Source organism: Bos indicus, chromosome 18 (genome assembly GCF_029378745.1).
Source record: "Bos indicus isolate NIAB-ARS_2022 breed Sahiwal x Tharparkar chromosome 18, NIAB-ARS_B.indTharparkar_mat_pri_1.0, whole genome shotgun sequence".
Taxonomy (NCBI): Eukaryota; Metazoa; Chordata; class Mammalia; order Artiodactyla; family Bovidae; genus Bos; species Bos indicus.
Window position 1 is genome coordinate 34755121 of NC_091777.1, and position 20732 is coordinate 34775852.

General features: G+C 51.9%; 1 protein-coding gene across 4 annotated transcripts in view; it reads left to right on the plus strand.

The window, feature by feature from the left end:
• Positions 1-3718: 3718 nt before the first annotated feature.
• BEAN1 (brain expressed associated with NEDD4 1) overlaps positions 3719-20732 on the plus strand; it is a 38580-nt gene continuing 21566 nt past the window's right edge. For 2 of the 4 annotated variants that reach the window (XM_070770704.1, XM_070770706.1), the window contains exons 1-2: positions 3719-3849; positions 12423-12529. In XM_070770704.1, coding sequence (XP_070626805.1) covers positions 12505-12529 — 25 coding nt within the window. In that variant the 5' untranslated portion in view covers positions 3719-3849; positions 12423-12504. Of the gene's footprint in view, positions 3850-5109; positions 9818-12422; positions 12530-20732 lie in introns of those variants that run through there. The other 2 variants (XM_019979529.2, XM_019979528.2) reach the window with 2 other exon arrangements.

Sequence of the window (20732 nt, forward strand, 5' to 3'; positions counted from 1 at the left end):
ATGGCACCCCACTCCAGTACTCTTGCCTGGAAAATCCCATGGATGGAGGAGCCTGGAAGGCTGCAGGCCATGGGGTCGCTGAGGGTCGGACACGACTGAGCAACTTCGCTTTCACTTTTCACTTTCATGCATTGGAGAAGGAAATGGCAACCCACTCCAGTGTTCTTACCTGGAGAATCCCAGAGATGGGGAAGCCTGGTGGGCTGCTGTCTATGGGGTCGCACAGAGTCAGACACGACTGAAGTGACTTAGCACTTAGCAAAGCTGGTGGCAGGGGTGGCGGGGGAGGGGGCTGCTTCCCTAGTGGCTCAGTAGTAAAGAATCTGCCTGCCAATGCAAGAGACACGGGTTCCATCCATGATCCAGGAAGATCCCACATGCCTCGAAGCAACTAAGCCTGTGTGCCACAACTACTGAGCCTGTGACTTTGGGAGTTGGTGATGGACAGGGAGGCCTGGTGTGCTGAAGTCCATGGGGTTGCAAAGAGTTGGACATGACTGAGGGGCTGAACTGAACTGACCCTTAGTATTAAATATCAGAAGACTCCTCCCAACATTAGAATTGGTAGGTTGACCAAACCTAGGAGTGACAGGGATAAGAGAGCACACTCTAAGGCAGGTCCCCACAGCCTGGCACTGGACTCTCGGGGCACCTCACTGTCCTGAGATGGAACTACATGACCCCTCCCAGCTCCCTCCTCCAGCCTCGCTACTTTCCCTTTGGTGTAACAGACACTGAACATTAGTGTGCTTCCCTGGTGTCCAGAAGATGTCCCTCCTATGACTCTGACCCCATACAGAAGAAAGCCTCAATAATATATGGACATACCCACTGAAGTCAGAATAATCACAGACCCGCACAAACTTACCCACGAGCATGTTCACTGCAGTGTTGTGTGAAAGTGTGAAAATCTCAAAACTGAACACCCAGCAGTAGAGAACTGATTAAATACTGGATTGGTATTTCCGTAACATCTTATAGGAAAACCCAAGTGAACCTTTTGGACAACCCAATAAAATACAGTAAAGCCATCTGACACAGTGCTAGGCAGCCATGAAAACCGTGATGTAGGAGAAGAGGGTGAGCAAGCTCACTCCATTAAGGACACTTGTAGAGTTGTGAGATTAAAAAGGAAGAAAAAGAAACCTCAACATTAATAGTGATCAGTATTTGTGTTCTTTTTTCACTTTTTCAACTAATATGTGTGTGGATAGATACATAGGCAGATCAACATAAGCCTGAAGCTAAACCCCAACACCACATGCCCAGTGGAAACCATTCTGCAATCCAGTGCAAAGAACAAGTCAGATCTGTCAGCTCAGCAACGTTCAAATAGGGTGGAAGGGAGTGAACTCTTTTTCAGCTAGGGCCTTCCACAAGGACCCCACAAAATACACATATACACAGTCTTGCCAATGGGAGAAAGAAATGGCAACCCACTCCAGTTTTCTTGCCTAGAGAATCCCGTGGACAGAGGAGCCTGGTGGGCTGCTGTCCATAGGGTCACACAGAGTCGGAAACAACTGAAGTGACTTAGCATGCATGCATGCATTGGAAAAGGAAATGGCAACCCACTCCAGTGTTCTTGCCTGGAGAATGCCAGGGACGGGGGAGCCTGGTGGGCTGCCGTCTGTGGGGTCGCACAGAGTCGGACACGACTGAAGCGACTTAGCAGCAGCAGCAGCACAGTCTCACCAAAGGGGACAGATTAAAGGTAAAACCACTCAACAACCAGAATATCCATCCTGCACAGATCAGCAGGTGTCTGCTCAAGAAGGTCAAGGTCACCTTTAGCAGAGTGGTGCAGGGGGCAGAGCCCTGGCCTGGGAGCCCTAGAACCACCAACCCTAGCTGGTCTGTCCCCTCCTTTATCTAGTCCTTTAATTGTTCATCCATAAAATAAATGTGTGAGGTTGGACAAAAGACCTCTCAGGTTCCATTTCTTAGGACTGAGAGATGTTTCCCTATATTCTGGCCCCATCCCCGACACAGTTCATGTGCCCCACCCCACCCCCAACAGTTCTGGATGGAGGTGGAATCCTCCAGCCGGGGTCCCTTCATCTCCTTCAGTCTAGGGCGATAAGGTAGACAGTGCAGGAGGCAGAGCCCAGAATAAACAGCTAGCAAAGAGAGCTGGGAAGAGCCTCACTCACCAAGCAAGGCTCTAGACCATGCAGGTCCGCCTCCACCCAGGGAAGCCCAAGATATGGTGATTGGCAGAGCTGGGGTGGAGGGAGGTTTGTTTTCTCAACCAGAGCCTGCTCTGCCCCTATCCTCCACTCAGTGCCAATGGCTGCCTGGCCTCTCCTCCATCCCATCCCTCTGGCTCCTCTCCTTCCCCACATTTTATCATCAGCATGTGCAGCTCCTTATCCTCATGTTTTATTTTTGGTAACATGACCATCAAGGAAATGGGGGTTAGGAGAAATGTCAATAAAGTATTTCATCAATTAATTCATCAAATTTAGAGTGCATGCTCTGGGCAGGCCCCCAAGGGTCTCCCTCTGAGGCTCCCAGTTAACTGTGTGAGTGCTGTCACTTCAGTCATGTCCAACACTTTGCGACCCCATGGACTGCAGCCCACCAGGCTTTTTTGTCCATAGAATTCTACAGGCAAAAATACTGGGTTGCCATGCCCTCCTCCAGGGGATCTTCCCCACCCAAGAATCGAACCTGTATCTCCTGCATCTCCTGCACTGCAGGCAGGTTCTTTGCCCACTGAACCACCTGGGAAGCCCTCCCAGCTAAGTAGAGATTAAATGATTCCACAAATAACTGGGAAGCACCAAGACTAGCAGGGGTGCACTAATGAGGAGAGGAGGTCTGGGGGACGCGGCTGGTCCACGGCCCCTAAGTAGAGTTGGGACAGAGCAGGAAAGCCAGGAGCCTCTCCCTGAGTCAGGCACCAGGGTCGGCGTCAAGCTCTATGCCTAAGGTTTGGGTATGGCGGGGTGAGAGGGCACAGGGTTGGGCAAGGGGAATAGGAAATAGGCAAGCTGGTCACTCAGGAGAGGAACGCTTCAGCCAGGCCTAACCGACATTCCGGAACACCCAAGAATCACCGGCGGGCAATTGGGAGCAGGAGGCTCTGCCAGGCTTGTCTGCTTCGCCCAGTGGCCATGACAGGGGTCCCCTTGCCCGGTGCCCAGGCTGGCCTCTGAAAAACCTGTCTGGATGTTCCTCCCTGCTCATATTGGCTGTCTACTCTCTTTTGCAGGTTTGTATGTCTGCGCCTCTGCTCCCGCCTGTCTGTATGTCACACTCTACACATGCCTGTCCGTCTGTCCTCACACGTCTAGCTGGCGCGCTGGCCTCCAGCTTCTCTCGGCCTCCTGGCCGTGCGCCCCGCCTGCCGCTGTGTGGGTGTCGGGCTGGCAGTGCGCAGAGGGGCGCGGCTCGGCCCTCCCCCTCCTCCGCTTCCCCCCAGCTCGGGAATGACCCGGGCGGCGGCCCGGCGCTGCTGAGGCTCCGGAGTCGCGGCGCAGGGCGGCGGGAGCGGGCGGCCGTGGCGTGGGCGGCTGCGCGGGGCCGGAGGAGGGCCGGGCGGGGCTGCGGCAGGGCAGGGCCGGCACCGGGAAACTGCTGCCGCCGCCGCCGCCTCGGCCGGGGATCGCGGGCCCCTGGTCGGCTCGGCCGGGCCCCGCCCCGCCCCGCCCCGCCCCTGCACGCCGAGCAGGCCGTGGCGGAAAAGCGCGCCCCCCGCGACGCCCGAGCCCGAGCCAGAGCGCAGCGGCATCCGAGCGGGAACTGGAACGCTAGCGGGAGCGGAGCCAGAGCGGGAACCCGAGCTGGAGCCGAAGCTGGAGCCGGCAGTGCGGCGCACCGAGCGGAGCGAGGCAGCCAAGCCGAGTAAGGGGCGTGGGGCCGGGGGCGGCGCTGGGGAGGGGCGGGGAGGGGGTCCTGGCCCCCTCCCCCGCGCTCTGCGGCGGCCCCAGCGCACGCACACATTCCGGGGGCGCTCGACGCTGTCCCGGGGCGGAACCGCAGCGCGCTTCGAACGGGATCCCCGCTCTCCCGCGGATCCCTGCCCCGACCCCCGCGCCCCCGGGCGGGCCACCGGGACCCGCGCGGACCGTGGCTGTCCCTAAACATGCCATCGGGCCCCGGGATGGAGAGCACTCCCCGATTCTTGCCTGACTGGAGTCCCACACGAACATCCACCCTATGTAGGGGGCATGTCCACGACCCCGCGCTCTTGGTTTCCCAGACACCTAACAACTCACCCAAGAAGGGGGAACCAGGACGCACTTATGGCTGGGGTGGAAGAGGAAAGGGGCCCCGGACTTGAAGAGTTTGAAGCTAGAAGCCAGCCTCGACCCTCGAGCAGGGAAGTTTGACCCTCCAACGGGCGGGTCACCAGAGCCATGCCCCCGCTTCAGTGCCTGCCTGCCGCGCTGGTCTATCTCAGTACCATCGGTGGGGGAGGAGGTGTCCACACTGCATCTTCTCCAGCTCTGGGTCAGACTTTCCCTGGCGCGGTAAGTGAGGCTGAGTCCGAGGCGGCTGCTCTGGCCGGCTGCGCAGCGCCGAGCGGTATAGCCGCCCCTCCCCACGCGCCCTCGGAAGTTGGTTAGTGCCCATTCGCTCCACGGCTGACTCGCACAGCCGTTCCCCTCTCCCCATCGGCCAGGTGGTCCTGAGGCTGGCTCGAAGAGGATCCAGGGCTGCCCTCCTGATCCCGCGCGCCGTGCCGGGGGAAGGGGGGGAGGAGGGCGGGGCGGGGGGAGATAGCCAGGCCAGGCTGGGAAGGGGAGGGCACGAGTGACAGGTGTCAGCCGCGGAGGCTCCAGAAGCTTGGTCCTTGGTCTTGATTTCACACAGTCCCACAGGCGCCTGCCTTTGAGCAAGCCCTTCCTGACTCTCCTCAAACATCCTGACTGCTCACTGGAACAAGTGGCTTCACGTCTTTGTGCCTCAGTTGCTCTACTGACATGTAGGTAGGATTCTGTTGTGAGCAACGTGTTAAAGGGCTTCCGAACCAGAGGGTGGGCTTGGCTGACTTTCTAGCTGTGTGGCGTTAGGCGAGATGCTTAACCTCTCTGAGCCTCAGTTTCCCTATCTGAAACGGGGAAGGTGGGTGGGTTGGAGGGAATAAATGAGGCGATGCCTGGGGACGGGGGCAGGGCTAGCCTGATGCTTGGCACACAGCTAGCACTCAGTTCAGGCTAACTACAGGTGACATTCTGTGAAGTGTCCAGCCCCAGTGGATGCTAAGGCAGAGCAAGGTCCTCTGAGGGGGGAGGGACACCACCCCTTCTCAACCCCGTTCTGAGGAAGTCCTGAATCCCCTAAGGCCTTCTTGACATATACTGCAATAGCAGAACCCTCTCCTTAGGGCCAGCCCTTTCTCACTGTTCCCTCCTCCCTGGGCGTTCTGCTTCCCAGGCGCTGGCCTCCCCCTACCTATCATCTCCATCCCCGTTGAGAAAGACTATCTAACCCACTCTTTCTTTGGCCCTAGATTGATGTCTGTTGCCCAGGCAGAGGGCTCCCCATGTCCTTCTCACACTCTGTATGAGGGAATTCACACCTCCCTCCACTCCTGGGTTTGGGCCTAGGGAAGATTGCTTTCCCTAAGGAGCAATCAGACAGGTGGCTTGGATGTTCCAGTGGAGACAGTTCAGACAGGCAGCGAAAAGCAACAGAGGGAGCAGCTACTAGGGCAAGGAGACAGCGCGAAGTCGGAGGGGGTCCCAACCCTGAAGCTGTGTGGACTGTATGTTCATCCAGGCGACTGAGCCACGAGGCACCAGAAATGATGAGCCTTGGGGAGGAAGTGGGGCCCGTGAATGACTTTGAGCGGTTAGAAGTTCAGAGCTGGAAGGTCCCCAGGAAGAGATCTGCCCAGTCTGTGCAGTGGAGGCTTCAGACCCAGAGCAGAAGCCGGGAGGCCCAGGAGCTAGGGGAGAACGCTGGAATCCTTGGAGTGGCATGGCAGCTTAAAGGTGCCCCAGGTGTTGGGAAGAAAACAAATTCCACCACTTGTGGACACCTGTATTAGTCCTACTCACCTGTGCCGCAGCTGCCACAACAGAAGGGAATGTGGGGGGTTGCGGGGCAGTCTGTCCACATGTTGCCTGGTGGGACACACAGAATGGGCTGCCTCCTCGAAGTTCTTTCTACACAGAAACCCCCTCTGTCCTCTTCTTCCTCTGCAGCCTACTCCCCTCCCCCATTCACCCATCAGGGTGTCACACCCTTGCATTTTCCATAACTCTCACCTCTTCTTCCCAAAGGAGTTGATCAGAAACTAATTAGGAGGTTTGTGTCTCCTAGTTCACACAGTATTTGGAACACAGCCAGGCATCAACGTGATGGGGATACAGGCACTTCCTTCAGTCTTGGAGAATCATTAGTTAGACACATTCAGACACCTATTACCTGAAGCCTGTGCCCTGGAAGTGCTCAGAGCACAAGGTGTGGGAAGGTGGCAGTCGGCTCTCAGCCTCCTAAAAGGAGAGGGCTTTCACCCTGCTGAAGCTTCTTGGAAACCATGCGGGCTTCTGAAGCCCATTGGCACAAAGAATTGTGTCTGAGAGCACAGCTTCTTGTAGCTGGACTACCTGGTTTTATGGCACGTGATTCTAGGCAGGAGATTCACCCTTCAGCGCCTCCACTTCTCTTGAAAATGGGAACAAATACTCCACACCTCCCAGTATATTTGTGAGGACTGAAGAAAAATATATAGGAATCACACAGCAGTGTCGAACAGACCCCTTGCAATGGCCTTGCTATGTCTGCATTAAGAACATGCATTGAACACATGCTGTTTCCCAAGCATAAGTATTTTTTCTTTGGATTCTGACAATAGCCCTCTGATCTACGTACTATAATTGTCCTTATTTTACAGATGAGAACACTGAGGCTTAGAAAGGTTAAGAACTAACTTTGCTAGGTATAGGAAACTTAAAACATCACTATGACTCATCATAATTTTATGAGTTGGTAAAATTGATAATTAGCACACTGTATTTTAGATGATATGTTAGATGGAATGTTTCCTCCATGGGTATCTCCAATCATTGGACATCTGTGTTAATTGCCCATGGGCAATTTTTTGAGACACCTTCATGTTTTTCTATTCAAACAGTATCAAACTGATTTAAAAGAGCAGCGTCCCCCACTTATTCCCTATCCTTCCTCTCCATTTTTCTCCATAGCCCTATCACCCCCAACATTTATACATCTTATTCATCTGTTTATTGTCTGCCCTCATCCATATAATGTAAACTCCCCAACAGCAGGGACTTTTAACCATTTGCTAACTCTCATATCCCCAGAGACAAAAGCAACAACCAGCACTTCATATGCTTTGCAAATTATAAAGTGTTTTACAAACATAAGGTCTATTATTGTTATTATTTTTGCCAAGTGTATAGCTTGCCTGAAAATAAAACCTTAAGGTTCATGGCAGAAACTTCCCTCAAAATTCTGGCAAATAGGACCTGCTCAAGTGCCAGGGAAAATGTGATGAAGGTTAAAACCAGTTGGAGATTACTTTCCTAACATGTTAATAAAGCTCCTTATCAGTAAGTTGAAAGACAAGTTAATTTTTGTTAATCTTTGCAACAACAAATGGCAGGCTCAAAGGCAATTAAATTAGCATTTAAAATTTCCAATGAGTTAACTATCACTGATTTATTCACTTACTCTTTATTTTGTTATGGAAAATCATTTGTAAAAAACAAAAGAACATAACAAGCCTCCTCAATCCCACCACTGCCCAGAGTGTGGATACCCACATGACTGGATACTTCAGTCTATTTCCTTTTCATTTTTTTCTGTGTGTGAATATTTTCTCTCATTTTTTTCCTTAGAAAATAAGGGATCATGTTGTCAGCAGAGTTATATAACCAGCTTACTTGGTGACATCCCCCCACCATTGACATTAAAGTGAAAGTCTTTACATTATTAAAATTTCTTTAAAACATTACTCTATGGCTATATAATATTCCATTATAAGCATATGCCAAAATTTTCTCAGCCTGTCCTCTGTTATTGGACACTGGGGTCGCTGCTGTAATGATGTTTTTCTATCCTTACTGGTGTTGTCTAGGCCTTGAATGAGTCTTCTTCTACATCCTTGGTCATGACCTACTTGCTGGTTTGCAAATGGACTGGTTTACGTAGTTAGTAAATCCATTCTTAGAGGTTGGGCGCTGGTGGCAGTGGGGACAGCAACTGATCCAACAGAGCGCTGCTCCAGGTAAACTAAGGCAACACGGAGACCCAGTAAGCTCCAGGCATTTCCTGACCAACCCAGGATAGCACACATGTGGCCAGATGCTGCATGGGGGCAGAAGGCCTCTTTGCTGCCGCGGCTGCCAAACATCCTGGATCCCTTTCCTAAAATCAGTACCAAGTGACTTGCTTGCAAATCTGTGTGTCCTCTGCCAGCCTCTCTGCTATCATCCTCTCACTCTTTTTGTCCTCCGCTCCTGAGTTCATCTCTGTCTTCATTTGATCACATGACAAATGTTTACAGGCACACCTTGTTTTATGGCTCTTCACAGATATTGCTTATTTTTACCAACTGAAGGTTTGGGACAGTCTTGAACCAAGCAAGTCTGTCAGCGCCATTTTCCCAACTGCATTCGCTCACTTCATGTCTCTTGTGTCACATTTTGGTAATTCTCACATTTCAAAATTTTTTTCTTGTTGTTATATTTGCTATAGTGACCTGTGATCAGTGGTTTTTGATGTTGCTATTGCAATAAGGGGCTTCCCAGATGGCGCAGTGGTAAAGAATCTGTCAGCCAACGCAGGAGACACAAAGGACATGGATTCGATCTCTGGGTGGGGAAGATGCCCTGGAGGAGGAAATGGCAACCCACTCCAGTATTCTTGCCTGGAAGATTCCATAGACAAAGGAGCCTGGCGAGCTACAATCCCTGTTGCAAACAGTCAGACACCACTGAGTGAGCATACATCACAGTAAGATTACCACTCACTGACGGCTCAAAGGATGGTTACCATTGTTTAGCAATAACGTATTTTTAAAGTAAGGTATGTACACTGTATTTTACACAAACGGCTACTGCAACCTTCATAGAGTGCAGGATAATGTAAACCTAATTTTGATATGCACTGGGACACCAAAAAAACCTGAATGACTCGCTTTACTGTGGTGGTCTGGAATCTCGCGGACCACCAAACCACAGTTAGCTCTGAGGTATTACCTGTAATGACATCTATCTGCACTTGCCATGGGATTTTTTTCGCCGTTAGAGGGACCATCAGCTGGTTCTCACACTTCAAGACCAGCCTCCCTCATTTCTGAGACTCCTTTCTGTGTAAAATGGGGATTTGTTTTGCGATCCAGTGGTTTGAGCACGCATCGCAAAGACGTGGCCCATCCCCCACGCCAGCCACTGTGCGGCCCTGCCCACTTCACCACGGACCCTTGTGAAACGCAACCCTCCAGTATGGCTGCCTCTGCTGCGCATGCGCGAACCATCCTGTCTCGCGCAGTTACCCGGCTGCTTCTGCCCGGGATACGGAGCCGGTCCCCTTAACCACAGGCTCACTGATCGAGATCGGAGTGTCACGGTGAGCCACGGAGCGGAGGGATTCTGGGAGCAGAGACGCGAAGCGAAGTGGGAGTGACGTGGACTTGCCGCCCACCATTCGGCCACTTCAGAACCTGGAAAACTGCAGTCTGCCGGCCGCCCGCCTGCCCGCAATCCAGTCGGAGATGAGTCACAGGCAGGGACGCGCCTCGTCTCAGATGCTGGGCGCTGAGTGAGACGGGCGAGAGGGAAGACGTGACCTGGGTGTCAGATCTGTGGTGTGGGGTGTCCCTGGCAGTAACCGCGAGGTAACAAGGTCCCTCTCTGCATTTCTCTCTCTCCATCTCTTCTCTGTGACTTTGGGTGGGTTATGTCACGAGCCTATGAGTTTTTCTTATTTGCAATATGAAAATGTTACCTACTTCAGGAGACCTGTTGCTGTAATTTCGGTGATATTAACTGGCACATGGAGGCGCCTAGTGAACAGGAGCCACCCTGAAAGCTTGAGTGCCCAGATTATCTCCATTTAGGGAAATGTCTACTTGACCGGTGGCCAAACCTGCTAGCCCCCTGCCAATCTCCTAGCCACCTGGGAACTTACACAATCTCCACCACCCACCCAAACTGACCATGGAAAACCATATGTAATGCAGGGATTCTTTGTGGCCCCTGCCCTGGGAGTTCATCTCCCACCTCCCCGTGCCCTGCGAAAACCCATCTTAATCTCAGAATCACAATGCCCAGTGAGAGGAAAGGGGGGGTACAGGGGGCCTCTAATAGAAGTGTGACCTTGGGGACGATTTCTTGAAGCATTGGGGGTAGTCAGCACCCTTTGTGACATCATACAGGATAGCCATATAGGATGTATACATTCGTTGTGCATTTACTAACTGCCTACTCTATGCCAGCTCACTAGAAAGGGAAATGGAGGCTGCACCTGTGGAGGCTGGGGCAGAAGCTTGGGCATTTTCCCGAGGGTACTGGGAGCTACCAAAGACATTTCAGCAAATGACCTGATCCATTTTGCCTCTCTGGAAGTGGCACAAGAGATGACCTGTCAGAGCACTGTATCCTCCTCCCAACTCACACGCAGCCACAGTGCACACCCACAGAAACGAACACAGACACACGTACACACATGTATTTTTAGAAAGCACAGATCCCAGGCCCTGAGATGCTCTGTGAATTTTCTGGTGTGAAATCACAGTTCCCCAAGCAGCCTGCCATGCCAGTTCTAGAGGCCTGGGGAGATCACATCTACCTTCACTTCCCCCATCAGAACTCTTGACTTGGTTTCTATGGGGACTGGGAGTGGGTGTCAGGCCAGCATGGGGTTCACACCAGGACAGGCTGAGCTAGAAGAAGTCACCTGGAGAGGGATTCCGAGGTCAGCAGCAGTGATGGCCACTCCCTCCCACCCGCCTCAGGCAGCAGAATGAACATTTTGCAGCCACATACCTCATGCCAGGGACTGTCTGTACATAAACCCAGTCCTCACGGCAGGTAAAGTGTTCTTACTCTGCTTTCCCCAGGAAGACACTGAAGTTCAGAAAGGTGAAGTGCTTTGCCCAAAGCTACACTGCCAGGAAGTGGGAGAGTCAATATTAGCACTCAGGAACTGGATTTCTGAGCTTGGGCTCTCCAAAGATAGGTGTTTGTTTACTAAGTAAAAAAAATGAATTCTTAGTATAGTTTGGCCAACTGGCTCCATCAAAACATGGGACCCATTTAGAGGATATATACATATATATAATAAAAAGGATCCCTGGAGAAGACAAAAGTGGGAACCTTTGGAACTGCCTCTTACGGAAAAGCTCTGTCCACAATGATATCATCCCCGGGATCAGGGAAGCCTGCTCCCCCTGGGATGTAGAGGGGCCAGGCACTCTGCCCATTGGCTTGCGACCGGCAGCTTCCCTTGCAAGTGCCTGCTGGGCTCCACATCCATCCAAAGGCATGGTTTGGTTTCTCCCAAGTCGAGTGACCACACTCCCTAGGAAATAAGAACTCTAACTCCCTAATATTCCCATGGCCTCCTATCACTTGGGGACCTACCAGGAGAGACTGAATCAGCTCAGATCTCCAGCAGCATGAGAGGATGAATTACTTTCTGAAAATGTTTCCTCCATTGCAAACAGGTACTAGAGTGATGTGGCAGTCTTTTACTGCACGGACATCTTGACACCTGAATATTCACGTGGGGGTGTGTGTGTGGGGGTAGGTGTTGGTAAAGAGAAAATTGTAATCTCTAGCTCTTTATTTATGAATTGGTAATTTAATCTAGTAGGCACCTTCTAAGGAAGTGTGCTGGCTTACAGTGTGGGCTTTGGAGTCACACAAACCTGGGTTCCAGTCCCATCCTGTAATTAGAAGTTGTGTGACCCTGGAAAGCTTCATAACCTCCCTGAGCCTCAACTGCCTTATTTATAAAATAAGAATGAAAAAAGCATCTTTCTCTTAAAACTGTTGTGATGATAATGATGATAATAATAATGTTTGAGCTAGGCATCTATGAATACCCTTCCAGAGCCAGCTGTGGGACTTTGAACTAGTTTCTCGCTTTCTCCAGGTCTCACTTTCCCCTTCTGTGAAATGAGGACATTGAGCTGATCTGTAAGGGTCTTTTCAGCCCTAACAGTTACAGGATTCTCAGAGGTCAACCCAGGAGAGATATTCGCCCCCTTCCACTGACCACTGAGATGCCAGCACACATTTGTGCCACCTCTGCCCTGGAACCCTCATACTCCACAGCCCAGAGCCCCCCAGCACACCCCCGCCCCCACGGACTAGGACTATCAAAGTCACAATCCTCTCCCCAGAGGTTGACAGCCCAGGGTACACAAGCCCCCAGCCTGCAGGGTCAGCAGGTGCCATGTGGGCGCCCCCATCACCTGCCTGTTTGTGTCTCTGCAGGTGAGCGGAGGGTCCTTCTCTGCAAGAAGTCAGAGCTCTACACGTGGGCAGGCTGGCTCCACTATTCTGCTCCAAGGATTACATGTCCTTCAAACGCCCCTGCCCCTGTAAGTCTCCTCCCCACCTCCTTCCATGGACCGGGGCCAGCATGGCAGAGTCAGGATGCAGAGAATGTTTTTAGGATGTTTGGCCAAAGAGCTCCAGGGGTCTGATTGGGGTTCGATGTGATATGACGGATGGGGGAGGGCAACACAGAAGACCCCTGACCATCTGCAAGAGATGTCTCACCTTGCCAGTCCCTCCATATCAGTACTTCCCAGAGTGTGGGTCAGGGTTCTTCCAAGGGATATTAATGAGGTTACTTTTTTTTAAATTCCATAGTCAAATGAGTGTGGGAAATGCTGAGTGACATAAGTCAAGTCAGTTTTGCTGGACTCTTCAGAGCCTTTAAGGTGGTGCTGTGTAGTGAGGCTCCATAGGAAAGAGAAAGCCCAGGGGTCTACCCAAACTTATCTGACAACAAGGAATGTCTCATGAGATGGGTGCTTCACAGAACACACTCCTTGGGGTTCAGTGTCTGAGGAAACCCTTCCTAGAGCAGCCTCACCAGGCAGTCCCTTGTTTGCTATTAATAATTCATTTTTTCATCTAATGAAGCCACTAGATGATTTTGCCTGTAACATTCTTCTCATGGCTCCCTGATGCCCATGCATCTAGACGATGGACTCAATCAGGTATACCCTGGGGCTCAAGGCTGCAGCCCCTGTGGCTTACTCCCCTACTCATCGTCAACCCTGCCTTCATGACTCATGCTGCCACCCTGACCCCAGAGTTGCCTCTCTCCCTGGCAGCCACCTGCTTCCTCCCATGATGTCCCCTGAGCCCCCTCCAAGCCACCTTCATTTGCTGCATTTTTGGAGGACGTGCATAACCTCCCCATCCCTTCTCCCTGGTGAGGTTGGGACTGTGAGTCTGTGTGAGATCGGGGCCCCCAGCTGAGGCTCCCTGTCTACCTGTCAACTTCCCTCACCCTGCTCACCAGTGTCTGTTCAAATCTGTACCACTGGTTACATGTCCTACCTCCTAGGGTTGGGGAACCTCTCCTGCAGAGAGTCAAATCGCCAACTGTCAACTCTGCAAGCATCAAGGGGCTGCTGTAGTGGAGGTAGGGAGAGCTGGCCTATCCTGTCCGGGAGCGACCACGCCAGGCGTGCCAGGGGGGTAAGGTGGCAGTGCGTTCACTGTGCAGGGATTGGTTTTCAGGAGGCAGGAGAGCGCAGCCTGGCTGCTGGCTGCCATGGGTACCGAGGAGGGCATAGGTCAAGAGCAATAAGCTTTCTGATACATAGGACAAGCTCAGTAAATTACTGTTACTGTTACCACCATGTCTGCTGTTGTGGAATGATCAGCTATCAAAGCCTCAGGCCAGGTGAGAAGGCTGCCATGGGAGCAGGTAAGAGCCCAGGGACACCTGCCCCACAGAGGGTCTGGGTGGTTGTGTTGTCACCCCCAGGAGCAGCTGGCAATGCAGAAGGCTGGGGCTGCTGAGTGTGGAGGACTTTCCAGAACCTTCCGGGGTTGAGCCAGGCCCTTTGGAGCCCTGCCGTCTGCACTAACAGGGGACATCACCCCAGGACAAGGCTCTGTGCGAGCAGCTCCTGAGGACTCCAGGGTGTGGTCACGGGTATCCTGGGCTGGTCAGGAGCAGTTACTGAGCTTCTCTGAATCCCCCTCTCCCCACACAGGCTCAGTGCCTGGCAGGCAGTAGGCACTCAGTAAATGTTTGCTGAATGAATAAATGCAGTCCAACACTGTGGATGAGGCCCTGGAGGGGGAGAAGCTGAAGCTCCTGACTCTGCCACCAGACTCTCTCCGTGGCTCTAGCCAGCCCATCCTCATCTCTAAAATGAAGCAGTTATCTGAAGCCAGTGGGTTCCAGGAGCTCAGAGCAGCTGTGAGGCTCCTTGGAGGGTGAGAGGAGACCAGGTGGGCAGAACCCAGATGCCCCACCACCCTCTGCTTCAGCCAGAGCAGCTCTGCTTACATCTCTGGGTTGGGGGTCTGTTCAGATTTCACTTAAAGAAAGAGGTCCCAGGCCAGGTCCCATGAGGGTATCCAGGCCCACCTCTTCCTCTATCGTCTCTTCTCTGCAGGATTCTTCTCTTCTCCTCACAGTGTCCAGTCAGACTCTTTACTTTTTTTCTGAGCTAAGAAGTGCTCACCATCCTCCCTTTCAGCACCCCTCGTCTGCTTCAACCTGGCTCCTGCGCCCTCACCCCAATATGACATCAGCGGCTGTGTCACTAAGTCCATCCCAGAGTTTTCAGTTCTCAGCTGCATCTGACCCTGTTGGTCACATCAACTCTGCTGGTGGCTCCTCCACCGGGTTCTGGACTTTGAACCCTGGGGTTTTCCTCCAGCCCCTCTGGCTCTCTGGGCTCTGATCATCCATTCATGGTCTCCTTTGGTGCAAGAGGAGGGTGCATTCTTCTCACACCTGCCCAGGGATGCTGGGTCCCCCAGGACTCCAACCCCCCTGGCCTTTTCGCCCTGTACACCCCAGACCATTTCATCCTCACTCTTCTCTCAACTGCAGCCTATAGGCCAGCAGTTCCCACGACTCTCTTCCACTCCGGTTTCTGCCTGAGCTGATTCCTTCTGCCTTCCACTGTCTGGCTCCCCTGGGAAGCCCCACCTCCACTGCTCAAGTATAGCCCGTCCCACTCTGAACTCCTTGCCCTCCCCTCCATGCCAGCTTGCTTGATTTTGCTGTCTTGGTTTAGGGTACCACCATCACCACCAGCCCTCCAAGTGACCCTCAGTTTCCCTCCAACACCTGCATCACTACCAGCTGCCCAGGGAGACCCTGGGGTCTCCAAAGTAGGTCAACAGATCTCTCTCCTGACTTCCCCACCCCCGTCCAACTCCCTCCTCAGACCCCATCCTGGAAATTGCTGCCTCAGTAGATATTCATGGAACCAGACAAGCGAACAAACAGAGTGAAGCAGACTCCTCATGGTTGGCCTCCTGAGCTTACGGACCAGAGGCCCTCAGGTGGTTTTCAGGAGGGATGCAGAACCACAAGAGCCCCTGATGCCCTGATTCACCTGGCCTGGGAACACTGAGGGGCAAGGCCGGAAGTCAGGCTTCATCATCTGGCCACAGACACACACACTCTCTTTTAGCACCTCCTCTCCTGCTCTGTGAATTTAGACGCCTAATAGGGAATCGCTTGAACCGTCTTGGCTCACAAAATTATCTTGCTTGGTACATGTGAAGATGCCAAAGCCCACTGAAATCTGGAAAACTTAGAACAGGAACCATAGCTTGTTCCTGTTTGGGTTTCCACACCCTTACATCCTGCCAATTGAGAGGGGCAAAGAGGAAAGTCACCAGAAGGAAAAACAAGCACCAAAGTTTCCCTAGCAAGACCTGGCTGCTAGGAGTTAAGAGTTCAGGGAAGTCAGGGAGAGTCAACAGGGAATGTGAACCTGGGGCAGGGCAGTGGGCACAGGTCTGGCTGGCATCCACAGCTCTGGACACCAGGTGAAGTGGGACCATCCACTGGTCTCTCAGGAGCTGGGCAGCCCTGGATCAGACCAGGCGGGGCCGACTTCTCCCAGGCCCTGCCCACATCCTGGGCTCCCCCAACCCCTGTTACATCGCAAGGATCTTAGCTCATCTCAGCCTCTCACAGAGACAGCCCCAACAAACCTCCACGTCCCTCCCTCTCAGTTAGGCAGATGGAAAAACTAAGGCAGGAAGAGGAGGCAAGAACAGGAGAGGGGAAGCCCTGAGGGATTTGGCTACAAGGCTGCAGGAGGGAAATCTGGTCTCCTCCCTGCAAGTGCAGGCCTGTGAGCCATTTCCAGCCTTAAGCACTGAGTAAGAAGGACCAGCACGGCTCCTGGGAGAGGCTGGGCGTGTGGGAGCCTCCTCCATCTGGCCCCAGCTGGGAAGGGCAGCCCAGGATTCCCCCAGGATCCAGGCTTCAAGAACAGATGCTTTGTAACTACTTCACCACGAGCACATCACATCGCAGCTCCACAGAGCTTCCTAGGCTGTGAAGTGGGGGTGGCCTCAAGGGACAGACCTTGGGGAGGAGGGGCTTTGGGGCCCCAGGGGAGACTGAGCATGCAGCGAAGCAGGGCTAAGAGTAGAGGGTAGCAACCACTGGTCCACAGGGGAATTGGATGGGGCTTGTCTCTGCTAAGTTCACAGGCTGCCAGCAGGCCAGAAGGAATCATAGCCTGGAAAAGCCTCTGGGTGGGCTTGGGCCTCCCTCAGAGTTGTGTGATGTGGTCAACAATGCTTGGGTTCAAGGACAACATAGCATTGACACTTGCCAGCTGTGAGATCTAGAGCAAGCTTCTTCACATCTAGAAACCTCAATCTGCTCATCTGTAAAATGTAAACAGTCATAATAGCCTTTTGGTTTGATGCCCACATTTGACATGCCACAAGGAGAATCTAGCTTGGTGCCAGACACTGAGAAGATGCTTGAGAAACTTGAAAGTCATAGCCTTTTGACCACCCTCTCTCTACAATGCTTAACATGACCCAAGTCTTTGGCAACAGATTGGTGAAAATGGAGAGAGATTGGGACTCTGGAGATGAACCCGAGGTGTGGACCAGATATTGTTTTCTGCTCTGCTTACTGTGTATTATCCCTGAGAGACTTCACTGTCAACAGAAGGAAGAACTTGAAAGCTAGCTCCTGAACCCCCAGCCCTTAAATGGAAAGTCCACTCTGTGGCCCCATGAATATCCTGGCTACCCCTCCTCTGAGTTCTCTGGTCGATCCCCGAGTCTGACAGTAGCAAGTGCTCAGCATCTGACAGCTAATCTCAGTTTTAAGTGCACAATCATTTTATATTAATATTAGAGTCCTTGACAAGAGGGCATCAGCCTCAGCTTGAGCGCTTAATATAGTACTGCTAACAGCAGCACTACCCCAGCCTTTGCAGAGCGCTCCCAGCTGGCAGAGTTTTTGTATCTCCCCCTCCCCTGGCAGTGGGCTCTCAGGGTGACCTCATCCACCTCATGGTACCGAGACATTTCCATACACTGTCAGTCCCAAAATTTACGTCTCCAGCTCCAGACTCTCCCTGAACTCCAGACTCATATATTCAACTGTCCACCCCGTATCTTCACTCAGATGTCCACTCAGGTGTCTACAGAGCATCTCAGATGGAACAAGTCAAAACCTTAAATCTTGACTTCTAGTCCCCCACCCAAGCTACCCATCATCTTCCCCATCTCAGTTAATGGCAGCTCACTTCTTCCATGTACTCAAGCCCCACACTTTCTGAGTTTCTACTGCTCTCCTTTCTCATCTACTCCAAACCAATTAATCTGAAAATCCTAACAGTTTCACTTTGAAATCTGACTCCATCTTGCCATCCCCACCACTAAGCCCCAGGACCAAGGACACCATTGTCATCACCTGGACCACTGTTCTGCCCTCCTAACTGACCTCTCTGCCACCCTCTTGCCCCACTCCAGCCTATTCTGCCACAACCCTGGGAGTGTGGGAAACGGAAGGATCTAGAGACTGAGCCTTAAGTTGGTTTCTGTATCTAGAAATCTTGCCAAGCAAGCATGATCCCTGGAGTTGTCACCCACGGCGCCCCAAAGCCAAGTACACTGGGGAGGATTTACCTGCAAACAGGAATGAGTAAGGACACTGCCATTTCTCTGCCAAGGACTACACTACATTAGCCACCCTCCTGTATCTGGAGCCATGCCTAGGATGATTAGGAAAGGCTGGTCACCCTCTGTGACATCACCACAGAAGTGTGCAGAGCACGTGCTTCCCAGTCAGGAGAGAGAGGCCCCAAGAGAGAAGTCACATGCCCTGTGGGCCCAGGGACCGCTAGAGGAGGTGGCAGCATCTGAAAGCAGAAACTTCCAGGCCCAAGCTCAGGGCACTGGCCACACCAGTCCCTCTGATAGCCTGATACATTTTCACCTCCTAGAGTTCCTTCTATCTGCTTCTCTCTGCATTTAAAGTACCATGTCCTCTATTAGCCCTGGTTTCATCAGCTTCTAAGGGCTGCTCCCTCTTCCCACCTGGACTCCTTATCTGTAGGTGACCTCCAGGCCTTGTTTGAAAAAGAGTCATTCCAGAGCTTTCCTCTGCCCATCCACCAGGCCCTTCAGCCCCCAGATAATACTTGTCTCCCCTAGGAATGGGGCTAGGGCTAGAGATATAGCCAATTACAGTAAAAACAGCAAGAGCTGAATGATACAGGTTCAAAAACCACTGAAGCAAATGTATTTAAATCATCCAAGCCTCTGTTATTCAGCTATGAAATGAGATCATGAGACCCACTTTCCAGGGTGATTGAGAGTGTAGTGAGCACACAGTCAGTCAAGAAGGGTTTGTTCTATCCTTCTCCTCTGGCTCCTCTATCCCACAGTGAGAGGAGGTCTTCCTGCAGGGTCTTCCCTGCAGGGTCCTCCCAAGACTGTTCCAAGGGGAGATCACGTCTTCCCTCTCCGTTACCAACTGGGCATGCAGACACAGCATGGCATACTGGGCCATACTTCATCTGACAGGCTCTCATCAGGGGCTAGCCAGGTGCCAGCCTTTCATCAGACCCCATCACAGGCACATAATGAGACAATGCAAGAAAATGGGTTCTCTCTACCTTCTAGACTGGATGTAAGAGATCCTCTGCTGACCCTACGGGACTTACCCGGAGACTCTACCCCAACTGCCTCTCACTAGAGATGCAGAAACTGGGATGCATACTGGGGACCGGACCAGGTCGCCTAGCGTGTTTGCAGCTGAAACACTGATGCTCCCAGCATGACTCCACATGAAGCGCTCTTTCCACAAGGAGCCTGCTCTCCTCTGTCCTCAGGGAAGACAAAGAAAAAGAGCATAACTATGATCCAAGCCATGTCTTTAAAAAAAAAAAAAATGAAGACCTTATTTCCACATGGGGAGGGAAATCCTGAGATGGAGCAGCTGTAGGGCCTCAGTTTCAGTGGTCAGAGATGAACATCACTGAGGACCCATGTTCTTTCCATCTTCTTGCTCCACTGTAAGGTGGCCATTGTAAGATGGCTCCATTGTAAGATGGCCAACATCAACCCAGGCAGTGACACAACTTTTCCCAGAAGTTCCCCAGCATGAAGTTCCCAGAAGACCACCCTCATGTCTTACTGGCCAGTATTTAGTTGCATGTCCACCCCTAAGCCAATCATAGTTCAGTTCAGTCGCTCAGTCGTGTCCGACTCTTTGTGACCCCATGAATTGCAGCACGCCAGGCCTCCCTGTCCATCAGGGAATGGTAATACCAGGACTGGCTTACCAAGCTAGTCTTTAAAAGGACAAAGGCTGTTAGAACCTGGTGCCCCCTCAGTCTAAAATGGAGGCAGTGGACAGTCAGGCCAACAAAACCTTCCCCTTTTGCCTGCTCAGTCCTTGTTCTCTGGGCCTCAAGTCTTCAGGAGGACCTCTAAATATCTGAAGTGAGAAATGAACTGAACTGAGGAGTCCTTTTTATGGGGATTCTATAGGGTTAGTTTTTTTTGTTTGTCTGTTTGTGTAGTGGAGAAATACCAGCTCACAAGAGTGAGTAGCTAAATATTCAGGAGATTAATGACCCATTTAATCATTGGTAGCCAGCCTGAAATCCATCATGATGGGAGTTTTACACCGTAGAAATTGGCAAACAACACTACAAATCAGGAATTTTTTTTCCTGAAAAGCTGGTTTGCCAGCACACCACTGTATAAAACACACATACAGAAATACGCACAGATCATTAGTGTACAGCTGAATCCACAAACGCAGCACACTCAGATCGAGAAATACATCATGAGCTGCAGCCCACAGCTCTGGCCATGTGCCCTTCCAGCCCCTGCGCCATGCCCAGCTCAACCACTGTCTTGACACCTGTCACTATAAATTAGCTTTTCTAGGTTTTGACCTTTATATGTTTGGAATCATACAGGATATTCTCTTTTGGTCTGGCTTCTTGTGCTCAATATTCTGTCATGAGATTCAATGACAGTATTGTGTATAAATGTAGATCACTTATTCTCATCACATTGTGTACACTGACACAATGGACTGTGTAATATTCCGTTGTGTCAATATACCACAAATAACTTATCCATTCTACTTTAGTGGACATCTGAGTACTCTTCAGGTTGAGGCGATGAATAGTGAACGTTCTAGTAGAATGCTGTCCAACAGAGCTTTCCGCAATAATGAAATGTTCTACATCTTCACTGCCCAGTATGATAGCCACTAGCCACTTGCAGCCACTGAGCCCTTGAAATGTGGCTAGTGCA